At 49.2% G+C, this 15,780-nt stretch overlaps 4 protein-coding genes across 4 annotated transcripts; 2 read left to right on the top strand and 2 right to left on the bottom strand.

Annotated features, from left to right (window-relative positions):
- Positions 1-935: 935 nt before the first annotated feature.
- Positions 936-2,089, bottom strand: EI90DRAFT_3049990 (uncharacterized protein). Its single transcript, XM_039059733.1, has 3 exons — positions 1,596-2,089; positions 1,378-1,520; positions 936-1,323 (listed from the first exon to the last, which is right to left on the bottom strand). Exons 1-3 carry the CDS (start codon positions 1,610-1,612, stop codon positions 1,040-1,042), a joined length of 444 nt encoding a protein of 147 aa, XP_038918233.1. The 5' UTR covers positions 1,613-2,089; the 3' UTR covers positions 936-1,039.
- Positions 2,090-2,426: 337 nt separating this feature from the next.
- EI90DRAFT_3049985 (uncharacterized protein) lies at positions 2,427-2,965 on the bottom strand. Its single transcript, XM_039059732.1, has 2 exons — positions 2,618-2,965; positions 2,427-2,560 (listed from the first exon to the last, which is right to left on the bottom strand). The coding sequence occupies exons 1-2, from the start codon at positions 2,902-2,904 to the stop codon at positions 2,548-2,550; spliced, it is 300 nt and encodes a 99-aa protein (XP_038918232.1). The 5' UTR covers positions 2,905-2,965; the 3' UTR covers positions 2,427-2,547.
- A 1,611-nt stretch (positions 2,966-4,576) lies between these two features.
- Positions 4,577-8,932, top strand: EI90DRAFT_458255 (uncharacterized protein). The gene is made up of 5 exons (XM_039067642.1): positions 4,577-4,590; positions 4,647-4,788; positions 4,848-4,998; positions 5,064-6,644; positions 6,698-8,932. The coding sequence occupies exons 3-5, from the start codon at positions 4,933-4,935 to the stop codon at positions 8,786-8,788; spliced, it is 3,738 nt and encodes a 1,245-aa protein (XP_038918231.1). The 5' UTR covers positions 4,577-4,590; positions 4,647-4,788; positions 4,848-4,932; the 3' UTR covers positions 8,789-8,932.
- Positions 8,933-9,382: 450 nt separating this feature from the next.
- On the top strand, positions 9,383-14,206 carry EI90DRAFT_3049978 (uncharacterized protein; the record flags this gene model as incomplete). The annotated part of the gene is given in 11 exon segments (XM_039059731.1): positions 9,383-9,459; positions 9,471-9,498; positions 9,545-9,997; positions 10,054-10,199; positions 10,255-10,405; positions 10,471-12,054; positions 12,108-12,149; positions 12,174-12,243; positions 12,268-13,678; positions 13,701-14,076; positions 14,105-14,206. 9 exon segments carry the CDS (start codon positions 9,848-9,850, stop codon positions 14,204-14,206), a joined length of 4,032 nt encoding a protein of 1,343 aa, XP_038918230.1. The 5' UTR covers positions 9,383-9,459; positions 9,471-9,498; positions 9,545-9,847.
- Positions 14,207-15,780: the final 1,574 nt, after the last annotated feature.

The raw sequence follows: 15,780 nt of genomic DNA, 5'->3' as shown, positions 1-15,780 counted from the left end.
CCCGACGTACATCTTGGCATGTGCTAGATCTGAGCAACGGATTCTTACATAGAATCCCGATTATCTATTTGTATGCAATCGCTGACGCTAGCTAAGGATAGCAATTGTAAGTTGAACGGCCGGGCGAGAACCAAGCATTGGTTCCCTGACAGTAAGTATTCCTTGGCAAATAAGCTAGGGAATGGAACTCCCTTGGCATCTATCTCGAATATTGTGATTAGCGATTATTTCCATTCTCCCAGCTCTTATTCAAGATGATTGAATGACACCTACCCCCGATGCCACAACCCCGAGGACTATATGCTAACCCGACGCCACCCCCTTTCATTCCCGTCCTGATGACCCCTTTTATGCAGATTACAATAGGGGAGCCGCACTGCATGGTGCGTCGTCACGCGACCGCGGGGTAACGAACAAGATCCACATGATTGAAAATGACCTGTTAGAGTACCGAAGACCCTTCGCTGTACCTCAGGGGTATGCGTGTCTTGACGTCGTTCACTTTCGTGTGATGGCCAATCTCGCCCCCAACTCTTCAATGCTACTCGTGTACTTCAAGCGTGGTGAAATATCATGTCGCTTTTGAAAGTTTCCCTGGCGTCTCCATGTCACTCTATATCTCAGTGAAACCCTACCGAAGAGATCCCACGCCTCGTTGGAAATTTGGGGGAAGACTCATCATGCTAATAGTAGTTGGTACTGCAGTGCGCACGCACGCACTGGTTGGAGGCAGCTCCTCATTATGCAACATACACACACCACCATTCCTTTCGAATTGGAAGTTATCTCCCTCTTAATCGGAACTGGGGAGTTCCTTCGTCGACAGGAGTTGAGTTCGAGTGTCCCCCCACTTTAGACACACTTAGACACTCCCGAATCTTATTGTCATCTTCGTCCACTTATGCATGGGCAGCCTCTGTTCACTCCGTTGTTGGGCGGATGGCAGGACATACATTATTGACCGCGGTAACGCAGATCCGATTGTACAGCGCGAGGCAGATGACAATCATCTGCACGATGTGGATAAGTGTGTCATTGATTAGTCCAACTCCCCCGTTAGGCACACCACCGATGAGCAGAGCAATTCAGCAGTCCACGTGGCCGAAACCTGCGACCATTTATCAGTGAAGCAAGGCCCGTCGTCTATGGGCTTTTGGATTTGAGTGCATGTTCCGTTTATAATTAGTTCTGTTTCGTCCAGAACGAGCACCCATAATGAACTATTAAATATCTTAACTGTAGACTCGCAAAGCTTGAACTGCATGATGTCCGCCCCATAAACGAACGCGCCGACGTACGTGGTTGCGGCAGCTTTGCAATTGTCTGTTGAGAAAATGTTAACCAAGAACAACACTTTTATTTTACGTTTTGGCTCACTGTCGGACACATTAACCGCACCTCCCTGAAAATAGCTCGAGGTTTCAGGAGGGAAAATATCAACTGTGCCAACGAGGAAATCAGCTGCGGCGATGGGGAGCAAAGCGATTGGGCCGAAGAGATTCCAGAATCGCATTGTGTTACTGTTATGGGCAGGGAGCGTGCATGACTTGAGTAAATATATATGCTCTAGTCAACGTTAAGCAGGAAGTGCTAACCTCAGTCTCTTGGGCATATGCGACAAGGAGGGAGGAAGAGCACAACCTCAGGAGGCTATATAGGCGATTCCAGTATCATGTCTGACTATGAAAAATAATATTCCCCGACAAGGCGGAATATCACGGACGTATATGTGCATTATTGTGATCGCAGCCGACAGCCAGAGCGTGTGTTTTTTTTTTCGGGGACCAAAATAGTAATCTGCAACCAAGTGCAATCCCCTCCAGTCCGATTTGGAGGCTCTAAAATCATCGATGCTTCCATGCTCCAGGAAATCCTAACCAGTGTTACGCGGCGTGATAACATAATTGATGCGAGGAAGAAACTTCTACCTTTCACTAGATGCCCAGTAGTGCAAAGTGCAAACGCCTTAGGCGAGTTCAATGTCCTGCTCGGCGGAACGGCGAATGGATGTGTTTTCTGCAGATTCGGCAGTTTCCTTCGCACTAGCCATACGTAGGACGGTGTCAGCCTGGTCAACTTCTTATCCGTGTGTTCATTCGATCCGCACACGAGATGCAGAGGGAACGGTGGATGGGGGCAAGTGGGCTGCAATCACATCGAAACCCCCAATTCACGGTTGCCTGTCGATGGGGGTCAAGTTCATCCAGTTCACAGATTAAGCATCCAAGTGTGTGCATCTATTGCCTGTAAAAGCAGTCACTGCGATTTGAGGCCAAATCTCCGCTAGAGTGCAGCCGGCATTGCCCGTTCGGAGGGGAATGCGTGATAATACAATGTGCAAACGGACCAGCCCTCATGCATTGCACAGATGCACCGTTTGGGTTGACTAGGGGATGCTGCTTGGGGAGATGATCCATGCCGACATACACGAGTTAGAACCAGGGGCTTGTTTGTTGGAGACAAGCCACGATACTTAGCTCCCACATCTTTCTTACTTAATCAGATCGATCTCCGACCCCTCTGAGAATCGGCCGTGCGCCATCAATCCTATATATACGAGGTAAGTTGCACGGCAATAATGACATCGATAGTCTCACCCATATAGAACTACTATCAGCAGTGCGGGAGATACCTGAGCGCGGTAACCATGCGAAATATACCGCGCTCCTCCGCTAACAAGCACCTCAAATACCCTGGGCAAGGATAAACAGACGTCCGGTCGTCATGCGCCACACAAATTGAGACAAACAACCTTATATCATGTGTCTCGATCTCACCACACCGGCAGTACTGCACCGATTGCCAACAGACTACCGGCACCATCGGCATTGGACTGCCAATCCTAACAGGGACAAGTGTAGCCGCCCAAGCGCTACGTCTATGACTGACTAGTCTAGTTAACATTGTTGTTAGCAGTTAGATATCAATTATGCTGGGCCATTATGGTAGGAAGGCGTTCTATGTTTGCGCTGACAATGTAATCTTCATCCCGACCGAGCCGAAGCCTGCTGAGTTGGTGCTTTAACAGGGTATGAGCACAGAGCGGCTCACCTAGTTTGGCTCAAGAAGAAGTCCGCCCGACCCTCGCAGCACCATTGCAAAGCCCTCCTATTGAGGCGATAAGCCCTTGCACAAGGCACGCACGTTGGACAGCCCTCACAATGTGGAAAACGCCCAGGTTTAATCGCTGGCAAACTCGAAGCCCACACCTCCTTCAGAGCCTTAGACAAAGGTCTGCACGGGTTAGCGTGATGTGTACAGTATGATGTAAGTGAAATAGTATCTAGTAGGTGGTTTGCAATTGCTTACAGCCACCAAAGGGAGAACATCCACTCATAAACGCCTTTCCTCATTGACAGCTACATCAAGGATCCTGTGCAGTTTGCGAGGCTATTGAGACTATTCCATGCATTAAGTGCAAGGCACTTAGATGGATTGATGCCTGTAAAGGATTTGGGATCAACCCGGGAGTTGTGGGGGCATCTGAGCTTCGGAGTATAATCTCTAGAGCCATATGTACCGGTTTTCGTGACGAAACCTCAATACATACTATTTAGTCATCTGTGTAAAATTAAAGTTTTTCTCAAATCCGACGCTCCGCTATCTGAATGGCTTAACGCCCTACTTGGGCACTTTCCAACGCACGTTGAATCGCCAAAAGTGATCGAGTTTTGAGAGAGAAATGAGACAAAAGATAAAGTGCGAATTTAATTTGAATTTCGGAGTTCGTCAACAAAATCATCGGCATCAGGGCACCGGCATCAACATTGCTTCTCCGGTTTGCGGGCTATCCGTCCGCCTCTCAACGAATACAGAACGCTTCGTGTTTACTAGTAGGCTGAAGATCAGACTGACGTGGGACTTAGAAGGAGGTTCACAAGGATGCAAATTAACTGAACTCTTAACAAGCCGTTGATATCATTCGAATTCGTGTTTGCGGCGTGAAAACGCCTTAAGAAAACGCTATAAAGTTATCTAACAGCCCAAGCCCAAGCGCTTGGCGTATACTTATAGTGAGTGGTAGTGTCTGAGTAGTACCCACTGACATGACTGAGGGAACACCACTTTAGTAGAGGCTGGGATCCTGCCTAGGGAACGCCACAAGCAAACGCGACACCATTTTCTAATTGCTCCACTTGGTTTGAGCCGCAGCGTTTTGTTTTTCAGGTTCTGCCCGAAAATCATCGGTATCGGAGGCGGGATGTCTGTCTTGAATGGAGCTTCGCTGCGTAGGAACCCTAATAGGCTTGAGGCGTGAGGGAAACAAGCCACCAGGCAACAGTTCAGCCACCAGCGCCAACAGCGTTGCTCAAACAATGTTGTTCGGTCATCCATTGATGCGTCTCGGACGAACCCCGCACTGGGAAGTCTTTGCTCGAGGATTTATAGTGCGCATCCAATCGTTCACGCTTTGCTCCCCATCCACAGATTCGCTCCGCCATGTCAATGAAGCAAAAGACTGACGGTCTCCTTGCCGCAGGGGGTCACAGCGCCATTCCAATTCTCTCAGCCATCAATGCTGCTTCCGGTGCGTTCCCTCCTCTAAAGTCCGCCGCCGGTATCGCACTATTTATCTTCGAAGAGGTCAACGTTGGTAACAGTTTATACTACGTCAGGAACTAAAGCTGACAATCAGTACTGTACAGAAGTTCAAAGAGAATAAGGAACAATGGGAGAAATTTGGAAAACACATCGTCGACACCATGGCTGATGTGGTTGCAGCCATCGACTCGTATGATGCGTCGGGCGAAGAGGCAAAGCCGTGGATGGAAAGCATTACAAATATGAGCGAGTAGGCAGTATTTTCTACATACAGACTGCCAGTCTGTAACATGGGCGTCTTGTAGGGCGTTGAAGCGCATTCAAACCGAAATCGAAAAACTACGTGGAAAGAGAGAAAGACGGTCTGCTGTCGTCAACTTCTTTTTCCATATGAAGGACCCAGGAAAGATTGATGACCTGAGGAGAGAGTTCAACGAGGCTCTGACAACATTTCAGGTAATGGTGCTTGATCACTGTTGAATTTATGCGGACGTTCTAATGTTGTCGCTGCGATCATGCAGGTGAAGACCAACTTGACAATTGGTGTCATGGCAAATGTCACTCGTGAGGTGGAGAGTTCCTCGGTTCTCAGCCAACTCCGATACCCTATCGTTGCCCACCACGATTCAACTGAGGTGTGTCTTCCCGGAACCAGAACAGATCTCCTCAACTGTATCATGGGCTGGTGTCGCAACACGGAGGATAGCGAGAAACGTGTAGTGCTTCTGACTGCTGTGGCCGGTGCAGGCAAGACGTCCATTTCCCATTCCATCGCGGAGGAGTGCGCTGGAGAGGGTATATTATTATCGACTTTCTTCTTCAAGGCGGGTGAGCAATCCCGTCCAGACAATATGTTCAGTGGCATGGCCAGATCTCTAGCGGCTCACGATCCTGCGTACCGGTCCCTCATCACATCCATTCTTCAGAAAGATCCGACTCTCACAACTGCTCCGTTCACGATGCAATTCAAGAAATTGGTCGCTGAACCTCTCTACCTGAGGCCACTATCCTCCGATCGACCCATGGTAGTCGTCATTGATGCATTGGACGAATGCGACAAGGAAGCGTTCCCGCGTCTTGCCAATATACTTCGGAAAGACGTACCTAGATTACCATCCAACATCAAATTCTTTGTCACCTCGAGGCAATTTGATCTCGTCGATCGTTTTCTCTCACTTGAATTCCCTATCGATCGCCTCGGCATCAATCTCTCGGATGATGCTAACATACGGGACTGTGCTGTCTACATTCGTACGCAACTGCGCGAACTGAAGGATGTGCATCCTAGTTTGAAGCCCAAACTCAAGGAAGAGGATGAAATGGTACAATCGATACTAGAACGAGCGGGTGGCTTGTTTATTTGGGTTAGCACCGTTTTCCGTTACATGAAGATGGCAAGTGGTGCTCCCATGAGGATGCTGGAGAAACTGCTTGATACTGGTACGAACCGATCGAAAGCTTCCGCTGAAGAGATGATGGATGCGTTGTATACGAGCATCTTGGAGAAGTGTAATTGGAAAGACGAAGATTTTACTCACGACTTCCCAATTGTGATAGGAACCATCTTGATCGCCCAACAGCCACTATCTATTGCGGCTTGGACTGCCATTCTGTCATTACAATTGGAGTCTCCTGTTGAGCACACATTAGCCGAACTTGCACCCCTCCTATCAGGGGTTCAGGACCCTCACACGCCGATTCGTATCCTACATCACTCGTTCCGTGACTTCCTCATGGACCGAGTCAATGCACAATCACACACACTCCATTTTGTGGTGGATGCGAGGAGGGAGAATGCGAGGATGGCCATGCGCTGCATCGAAATCTTGAATGAAGATCTACCCTCTGTGGAGGCCTTGGGCCTGGTTAACGACTTGCCGGAGAAGAAGAAGCTGCCACCCATTCCTCAGGCAATGCTGTCTGAACAGCTCCATTACGGATGTCGGCATATTGTATATCACCTCAATCAAGTTCCAGACGTGCTGGAACTGCTCAACGTAGAAGTTCGCATATTTCTCAGTCAGCAAATAACTCGTTGGGTGGAAGTCTGTGTGAGAACGGAAGGGTACATCAGTATATCATCGTTCCCTGAGTGGGCCAAGGTATGAAACGTCAATATCGTTTCTTAACCATTCTCATTTTTATGCTCTTTCAGTTGAGTGTTGACATGTGCTCAAAGAAAGAAGTCCACAAATTGGTCAAAGTGTTCAACAATTTGAGGAGGAATTTGGATTTTTTCTCCAGGTTTCAGGAGGGACACGAGTTAGCAAGTGATTCCCTTGCACTCTGCCGTTGTCTCGCATCTGTGGACGCAGAAACCTATGCCCCAGATTTAGCTACATCTCTCGGGGATCTTCAGTCATCACTCGACAAACTCGGATGGGATTCCCGGCAGCTCCCAGCGGTCGAAGAAAGTGTCAAGCTCTGGCGCGAACTAGTTATTCTTGATCCTATATCACATACCCCGAATTTGGCTCGATCACTCGAGTCTCTCAGATTGTCGTTTTGCAGAGTCGGGCGGAGTTCCGACGCACTGCGGGCAGCGGAAGAAAGCGTCAAAATCTGCCGCCAGCTCGTCGCCGTTTGCCCAACATCCCACAATCTAGATTTAGCTCGGTCGCTCCACGGTTTTGCCTGTTCGCTCCGGAGCATCTCACTGTTCTCTGAAGCGCTGACATTGATCGAGGAGAGCGTCAAACTCTTGCGTCAGCTTGTCGCCATAGACCCGACATCATACTCCTTCGATTTGGCTTCATCGCTCCGAGTATTTGGCTGGGTGCTCTCCTGCAATGAACGTCATTACGAGGCAATCCCAGTACACGAAGAAAGTGTCAAACTCTATCGCCAACTAGTTGCCGTTTATCCGACTTCATTCATCATACACGAGGACTTGATTTCAGTACTCAGAAATTATGGGGACGCTTTAATCCGATTCGGACAGCCTTCTGAGGCGCTCCTGGTACAATATGAAAGTGTTGAACTGTGCCGCCGGCTCGTTGCCGTTCATCCAGCATCATACACCCCGGTTTTGGTTGAATCGCTCTACCTCGCTAGCCGGTCTTTCTCCAGTATTGGACAACACTCCGACGCGCTCCCGGCCATTGAAGAAACTGTTAATCTCTTGCATCAGCTGGTTGCGGTTGATCCGACTACATATCACACCTCCACTATTGCATTTTCACTCCTGCAGCTGAACGAGTCACTCTCCAATCTCGGACGGCATGCCGCTGCCCTCGTTGCCATCACAGAAAGTGTGAAATTTTATCGCCAGCTAGTCGCCACTGGAGGGACATTGTACACGGGAGCGTTGTCTCACTCGCTTCGTGATCTTAACGCGACACTCCGCAATCTCGGACGATATTCCGAAGCCCTTCCGGCGATTGAAGAAAGTGTCAAACTCTGCCGCCACAATATGGATATTGAAATCAAACCAACAGATTCAAATATCTCATATTTGATGGCATCACTCAAATGTCTTAACGAGTCCCTTGACACGCTCGGACGGCATTCCGAGTCGCTCCCCGCGATTGAAGAATGCGTCAAACTCGGTCGTCAACTAGTTGCCTTTCGACCGACCACATATACTCCAGACTTGGCTGGATCGCTCAACGCTCTGAACGAGACACTCAATCGCCTCGAAAGGCATTCCGAGGCGCTGCCGGTAGTAGAGGAAAGTGTCCACCTCTGGCGACAGCTAGTTGCCATTCTTCCAGCATCACACACCCCAGGTTTGGCGCGATCACTCCGCAGTCTCAGCAGCACGTTCTACAACCTTGGTCGTCCTGCGGAAGCGCTTCCTCTCGTTGAGGAATCCATTTCCCTTTGGCGTTCGCTATCTGTCACCCATCCGACGTCATATGCTCCCGATTTAGCTTTGGCATTGGAAACCCTATCAACTCAATTTTCCAGCCTTGGGTGCTATGTAGACGCGCTTGATACGGGTAACGAATCATTATCATACTATCGCCAGCTTCATTCCGAATACCCTGTTCCCTACGCAAGTCAGCTTCAGCTCACATATTCCCGCGTCGCTGATGCATTGGAAGGTCTTGGAAGGCACGAGGAGCTGGTGACCGTACGCGCTCATGCAAAATCCGTGACAATGCGAATCACGGATTTTGAAGAGGCAGGCGCGAAGGCAAACAACAAGGCAGACAAATCAGCGGTCCTGGAGAACACCAACAAACTGGCGAACCAAACCCCCAGCCTGACACTCTGGAGAGCCAACTATCCCCTGCTGCTTTGAGCGGAAAGCTGTAGCAGCCAGTATGGCAAGTCCCAATCTTTCCCAGAAACGGACATGAGGCGACAGCGTAATGTACCATGTCAGAGATGTTCCAGTTTAGCCGAAATATGTTGTTGTTGTTGTTGTTGTTTGTTTATGTAAGTGCAATGGATTGATGTCCGGGGATCAACTCCGGAGTTGCGTAAAGAAAAGCTGGTCACCTGCATAGGGTTGCGGGACTTCGGAGAATGATCTCATGATCTCTAGAGCCATATGTACCAGTTTTCGTGACGAAACCTCAATATTATTTAGTCATCAGTGTAAAAATTGGTAATCCAAAAAATTCCGCATCGCTCCACTATCTGAATAGCCTCCTTGGGCGCGCGTTGAATCGTCTGAGTTTTGGGCCTGCGAATTTTGGATTTCGGAGTTTGCCAGCACATTTGCACCTACAGAACGCTTCGAGGCTGAAGATCAGAAGACTGATGTGAATATGGACTTAGAGGTTCACAAGGATGTAAATTAACTGAACCCTTGACAAGCTGTCGATATCACTTGAATCCCTGTTTGCGGTGTGGAAACGCCTCAAAAAAAACGCTATAAATTTATCTACTCAACAGCCCAAGCCCAAGCGCTTGCTCAAGTGGGCGTATATGCTGAGTGGCAGTGTCTGAGTGGTGCCTACTGACATGGCTGAGGGAATACCCCCAGCAAACGCGACACTATTTTCTGAATAATTTCTCCACTTGTTCGAGGCGCGGTAGTTTTTCTCCTGTCGCGGGTTCTGCCCGTTCATCAGTATCGGAGGTGGGATGTCTGTTGAATGATACTTCGCCGTGTAGGGACCCTAGTAGGGTTGGGGCTTGAGGGGGACAGAGAAGAGCAAGCCACCATCAGGCCGCAGTTCAGCCACCAGCGCCAATGCCATGCGGTTCAGCGTCTGCACAAACAATGTTGCTCGGTCTTCCATTGATGCATCTCGGACGAACCTGCACTGGGAAGTCTTTGCTCGAGGATTTATAGTGTGCATCCAATCGTTTACGCTTTGCTCCCCATCCACAGATTCGCTCATCATCTGCCATGTCAATGAAGCAAAAGGCTGGCGGTCTCCTTGCCGCAGGGGGTCACGGCGCCATCCCAATTCTCTCAGCCATCAATGCTGCTTCCGGTGCGTTCCCTCCTCTAAAGTCTGCCGCCGGTATCGCACTGTTTATCTTCGAAGAGGTCAACGTTGGTAACGGTTTATACTGCGTCGGGAACTAAAGCTGACAATCAGTACTGTACAGAAGTTCAAAGAGAATAAGGAACAATGGGAGAAATTTGGAAAACACATCGTCGACACCATGGCTGGTGTGGTTGCAGCCATCGACTCATATGATGCGTCGGGCGAAGAGGCAAAGCCGTGGATGGATAGCATTACAAATATGAGCGAGTAGGCAATATTTTCTACATACAGACTGGCAGTCTGTAACATGGGCGTTTTATAGGGCGTTGAAGCGCATTCAAACCGAAATCGAACAACTACGTGGAAAGAGAGAAAGACGGTCTGCTGTCGTCAACTTCTTTTTTCATATGAAGGACCCAGGCAAGATTGACGACCTGAGGAGAGATTTCAACGAGGCTCTGACAACATTTCAGGTAATGGTGCTTGATCACTGTTGAATTTATGCGGACGTTCTAATGTTGTCGCTGCGATCATGCAGGTGAAGACCAACTTGACAATTGGTGTCATGGCAAATGTCACTCGTGAGGTGGAGAGTTCCTCGGTTCTCAGCCAACTCCGATACCCTATCGTTGCCCACCACGATTCAACTGAGGTGTGCCTTCCCGGAACTAGAACAGATCTCCTCAACTGTATCATGGGCTGGTGTCGCAACACGGAGGCTAGCGAGAAACGTGTAATGCTTCTGACTGCTGTGGCTGGTGCAGGAAAGACGTCCATTTCCCATTCCATCGCGGAGGAGTGCGCTGGAGAGGGTATATTATTATCGACTTTCTTCTTCAAGGCGGGTGAGCAATCCCGTCCAGACAATATGTTCAGTGGCATGGCCCGATCTCTAGCGGCTCACTATCCTGCGTACCGGTCCCTCATCACATCCATTCTTCAGAAAGATCCGACTCTCACAACTGCTCCGTTCACGATGCAATTCAAGAAATTGATCGCTCAACCTCTCCACCTGAGGCCGCTATCCTCCAATCGACCCCTGGTAGTCGTCATCGATGCATTGGACGAATGCGACAAGGAAGCATTTCCGCGTCTTGCCGATATACTTCGGAAAGAAGTACCTAAATTACCATCCAACATCAAATTCTTTGTCACCTCGAGGCAATTTGATCTCGTCGATCGTTTTCTCTCACTTGAATTCCCTATCGATCGCCTCGGCATCAGTCTCTCGGATGATGCTAACATACGAGACTGCGCTATCTACATTCGTACGCAACTGCGCGAGCTGAAGGATGTGCATCCTAGTTTGAAGCCCAAACTCAAGGAAGAGGATGAAATGGTACAATCTATACTGGAACGAGCGGGTGGCTTGTTCATTTGGGTTAGCACCGTTTTCCGTTACATGAAGATGGCAAGTGGTGCTCCCATGAGGATGCTGGAGAAACTGCTTGATACTGGCACGAACCGATCGAAGGCTTCTGCTGAAGAGATGATGGATGCGTTGTATACGAGCATCTTGGAGAAGTGTAATTGGAAAGACGAAGATTTTATTCACGACTTCCCAATTGTGATAGGAACCATCTTGATCGCACAGCAGCCACTATCTATTGCAGCTTGGACTGCCATTCTGTCATTACAACTGGAGTCATCTGTCGAGCACACATTAGCCGAACTTGCACCCCTCCTATCAGGGGTTCAGGACCCTCACACGCCGATTCGTATCCTACATCACTCGTTCCGTGACTTCCTCATGGACCGAGTCAATGCGCAATCACACACACTCCATCATTTTGTGGTGGATGCGAGGAGGGAGAATGCGAGGATGGCCATGCGCTGCATCGAAATTTTGAATGAAGATTTACCCTCTGTGGAGGCCTTGGGCCTGGTTAAATATTTGCGGGAGAAGGAGGAGCTGCCACCCATTCCTCAGGCAATGCTGTCTGAACAGCTCCATTACGGATGTCGGCATATTGTATATCACCTCAATCAAGTTCCAGACGCGCTGGAACTGCTCAACGTAGCAGTTCGCATATTTCTCGGTCAGCAAGTAACTCGTTGGGTGGAAGTCTGTGTGAGAACGGAAGGGTACATAAGTATATCATCGTTCCCTGAGTGGGCCAAGGTATGAAGCGTCAATATCGTTTCTTAACTATTCTCATTTTTATGCTCTTTCAGTTGAGTGTTGACATGGGTTCAAAGGAAGAAATCCACAAATTGGTCAAAGTGTTCAACAATTTGAAGAGAAATTTGGAGTTTTTCTCCAGGTTTCAGGAGGGACACGAGTTAGCAAGTGATTCCGTTGCACTCTGCCGTTGTCTCGCATCTGTGGACGCAGAAACCTATGCCCCAGATTTGGCTACATCTCTCGGGGATCTTCAGTCATCACTCGACAAACTCGGATGGGATTCCCGGCAGCTCCCAGCGGTCGAAGAAAGTGTCAAGCTCTGGCGCGAACTAGTCATTCTTGATCCTATATCACATACCCCGGATTTGGCACGATCACTCGAGTCTCTCAGATTATCGCTTTGCAGAGTCGGGCGAAAACCCGAGGCACTGCGGGCAGCGGAAGAAAGTGTCAAAATCTGCCGCCAGCTCGTCGCCGTTTACCCCACATCCCACAACCTAGATTTAGCTCGGTCGCTCCACGGTTTTGCCTGTTCGCTCCGGAACATCTCACTGTACTCTGAAGCGCTCACATCGATCGAGGAGGGCGTCAAACTCTTGCGTCAGCTTGTCGCCATAGACCCGACATCCTACTCCTTCGATTTGGCTTCATCGCTCCGAATATTTGGTTGGGTGCTCTCTAGCACTGAACGCTATTACGAGGCAATCCCAGTATGCGAAGAAAGTGTCAAACTCTATCGTCAACTAGTTGCTGTTTATCCGACCTCATTCATCATACACGAGGATTTGGTCGCAGTACTCGGGTATTATAGGAACGCTTTAATCCAATTCGGACAGCCTTCTGAGGCACTCCTAGTGCAATATGAAAGTGTTGAACTGTGCCGCCAGCTCATTGCCGTTCATCCAACATCATATACCCCGGTTTTGGCTTTATCGCTCTACAACGCTAGCCGGTCTTTCTCCAGTATTGGACAGCACTCCGACGCGCTCCTGGCCATTGAAGAGAGTGTTAATATCTGGCGTCAGCTAATTGCGGTTGATCCGACTATGTATTACTCTCACAGCATGGCAATCTCAGTCCAGCAGCTTAACATATCGCTCTCCAATCTCGGACGGCATGCCGCTGCGCTGGTTGCCATCACAGAAAGTGTCGAATTCGATCGCCAGCTAGTTGTTGCTGAAGGGATATTGCACAGTGCACCGTTGTCCCGCTCGCTTTGTCACCTTAACGTGACACTCCGCAATCTCGGACAATATTCCGAAGCCCTTCTGGCGATTGAAGAAAGTGTCAAACTCTGCCGCCACGGCGTTGACATTGAACTTAAACCGACAGACCTATATATTTCCCAATTGATAGCATCACTCAAATGTCTTAACGAGTCCCTTGACACGCTCGGACGGCATTCCGAATCCCTCCTCGCGATTGAAGAATGTGTCAAACTCAGTCGCCAACTAGTTGCCTTTCGACCAACCACATACACTACAAACTTAGCTGGATCGCTCAACGCTCTGAACGAGACACTCAATCGCCTCGAAAGGCATTCCGAGGCGCTGCCGGTGGTAGAGGAAAGTGTCCACCTCTGGCGACAGCTAGTTGCCATTCTTCCAGCATCACACCCCAGGTTTGGCGCGATCACTCTGTAGTCTCAGTAGCACGTTCTACAACCTTGGTCGTCCTGCGGAGGGGCTTCCTCTCATTGAAGAATCCATTTCCCTTTGGCGTTCGCTATCTGTCACCCATCCGACGTCATATGCTCCCGATTTAGCCTTGGCGTTGCAAACCCTATCAACTCAATTTTCCAGCCTTGGGCGCTATGTAGACGCGCTTGATACGGGTAACGAGTCATTATCATACTATCGCCAGCTTCATTCCGAATACCCTGTTCCCTACGCAAGTCAGCTTCAGCTCACATATTCCTGCGTCGCTAATGCATTGGAAGGTCTTGGAAGGCACGAGGAGCTGGTGACCGTACGCGCTCATGCAAAATCCGTGACGATGCGAATCACGGATTTTGAAGAGGTAAGCACGAAGACAAACAAAGAGGCAGACAAAACGACGGCCCTGGAGGCAATCTCGGAACGCCAACAAACCGGCGAACCAAACCCCCAGCCCGACACACTGGAGAGCCAAGTATCTCCTGCTGCTTTGAGCTGAAAGCCGTAGCAGCCGGGTTGGCAAGTTCCAATCTTTTCCGCGATAGCGTGATGTAAATCTTGTTGTTGTTACTCTATTTTGTTACCCCGCGGCCTCGTATGTGGCAGTGCGGCCATCCCGACTCGTTACACCGAGTGTACATGAGGGGATCATCCATACATGGTGTGGGTTTCTGGGTGGTATCATCGGGTGAGCGTAATGTAAATGTACCCGAGCCAGTATGATCATGTTGTTATTTGTTCAAGTCGAGTTTTTTGACCTCGATAATAATACACTCATCGGATAACCAATCCCAGTTGGACAGCGAGGAGGCATCGGGTCGCCAAGAAAAGAAGGGCGTAACACAGGTGGAAACGGTACCTTCGTTTGAGTGGCAAGGCGACGGGCACACTGGGCGGACGCCACTGCCAGAAACAATAATTCTGCCTCCACTTCCACTCCGCTCCCTGCCACCTCTCAGACTATCCAACTGCCAAAGACTCTATACACGCTCCAAAAAAACTACACACTCACGCTCAAATTGCTTGTACTCATGCACTTTACTGCTCCTCAACCTAAGAAACCCGTTAAGGAATCCATGGCGTCCCCCCGCATACCTTCCCGCCCCCACGGATTGAAACTCACAATTAGAAACTGCAAGTTCGAATCAACTCCGTTAACAATGCCCCTCTGGCATGATCACAGAACCTTAGCGTGCGTGATGGACATCTTGTATATTACTGCAACTGACAATATTGTGGTATGTACTAACTGATGCAAGGAAAGACTCTGGCAACTTGAACGGACCTAATGACAACGATTAATGATGAAGATAACTCGAAGATTTTCCCAGATAAAACAACTCTTCAAGGCCCAAGCTCCCTATAGCTCTCTTCAGATAGCGTGGCATTGTCATCAATCGGAAGCCATTCTACCTATTCTGCACAACAATTAGGATGAACTCTACTCGCCTGAGCGAGTTCGACAATTAATGTAGCCATCATTAAAACCGGCAATACAATGTTACCAGCTGGCTCGAGTTACAATTATTGCTGTTGACACCATCCCCAACAGCCAGCCTTATAGATTAAGAAGCTTCGTTTTGATTAATTTGACGCGGTGCGGCGCGCTAGTAGAGCAAGCTTGTTCACGCGCGCGACTTGGATGAGAACTAGTTCGTTCTGCTGTAGAAGCAAAAGTGATATATATATATTCTTCCGTTAATTCATCAAGCGGCGAGCGCTTCTCGAAGGGATGCTTTCGAAGCCTGTTGTGCAACCTATTGATTCCCGGCGTTGCGGCTGGCGAGGCAGTGTACTTAGTTGGTGAGGGTAGCAGTCACTGTTGTGAAGAGGGAGGGGGTAACCAGGTGGTAAGCTAGTGTGCAGAGTTTGCAAAGTATAACGGTGGGGCGGTGAAAACAATTCTTCATAGTACTAGTGTTGCTAGCTGATTTCACGTGGAACTTGCAAATGATGAAATGGGGTCAAGTCTCCCGTTGGCATTCCCGTAGGTACATCGGTCAGGCAGGGGAGGAACTCGGTTTATTGCATAATGTGGGAGGAGAGCTGCGGGGGGGGGGATCGGAGG

Source organism: Cantharellus anzutake (assembly GCF_015039405.1).
Source record: "Cantharellus anzutake strain C23 chromosome Unknown EI90scaffold_15, whole genome shotgun sequence".
NCBI classification, from domain to species: domain Eukaryota; kingdom Fungi; phylum Basidiomycota; class Agaricomycetes; order Cantharellales; family Hydnaceae; genus Cantharellus; species Cantharellus anzutake.
The sequence above is the reverse complement of the archived record's forward strand: the minus strand, read 5'-3'. Positions and strand labels throughout refer to the sequence as shown.

Coding starts and splice junctions, on each gene's coding strand:
- EI90DRAFT_3049990 (XM_039059733.1), bottom strand. Junction 1,324..1,377: donor TGCGGTTAATGTGTCCGACA/GTGAGCCAAAAC, acceptor TTTTCTCAACAG/ACAATTGCAAAGCTGCCGCA.
- EI90DRAFT_3049985 (XM_039059732.1), bottom strand. CDS start 2,904: ATGTTAACTAGACTAGTCAGTCATAGACGTAGCGCTTGGGCGGCTACA.
- EI90DRAFT_458255 (XM_039067642.1), top strand. CDS start 4,933: ATGAAGGACCCAGGAAAGATTGATGACCTGAGGAGAGAGTTCAACGAG. Junction 4,999..5,063: donor AGGCTCTGACAACATTTCAG/GTAATGGTGCTT, acceptor GCGATCATGCAG/GTGAAGACCAACTTGACAAT. Junction 6,645..6,697: donor CGTTCCCTGAGTGGGCCAAG/GTATGAAACGTC, acceptor ATGCTCTTTCAG/TTGAGTGTTGACATGTGCTC.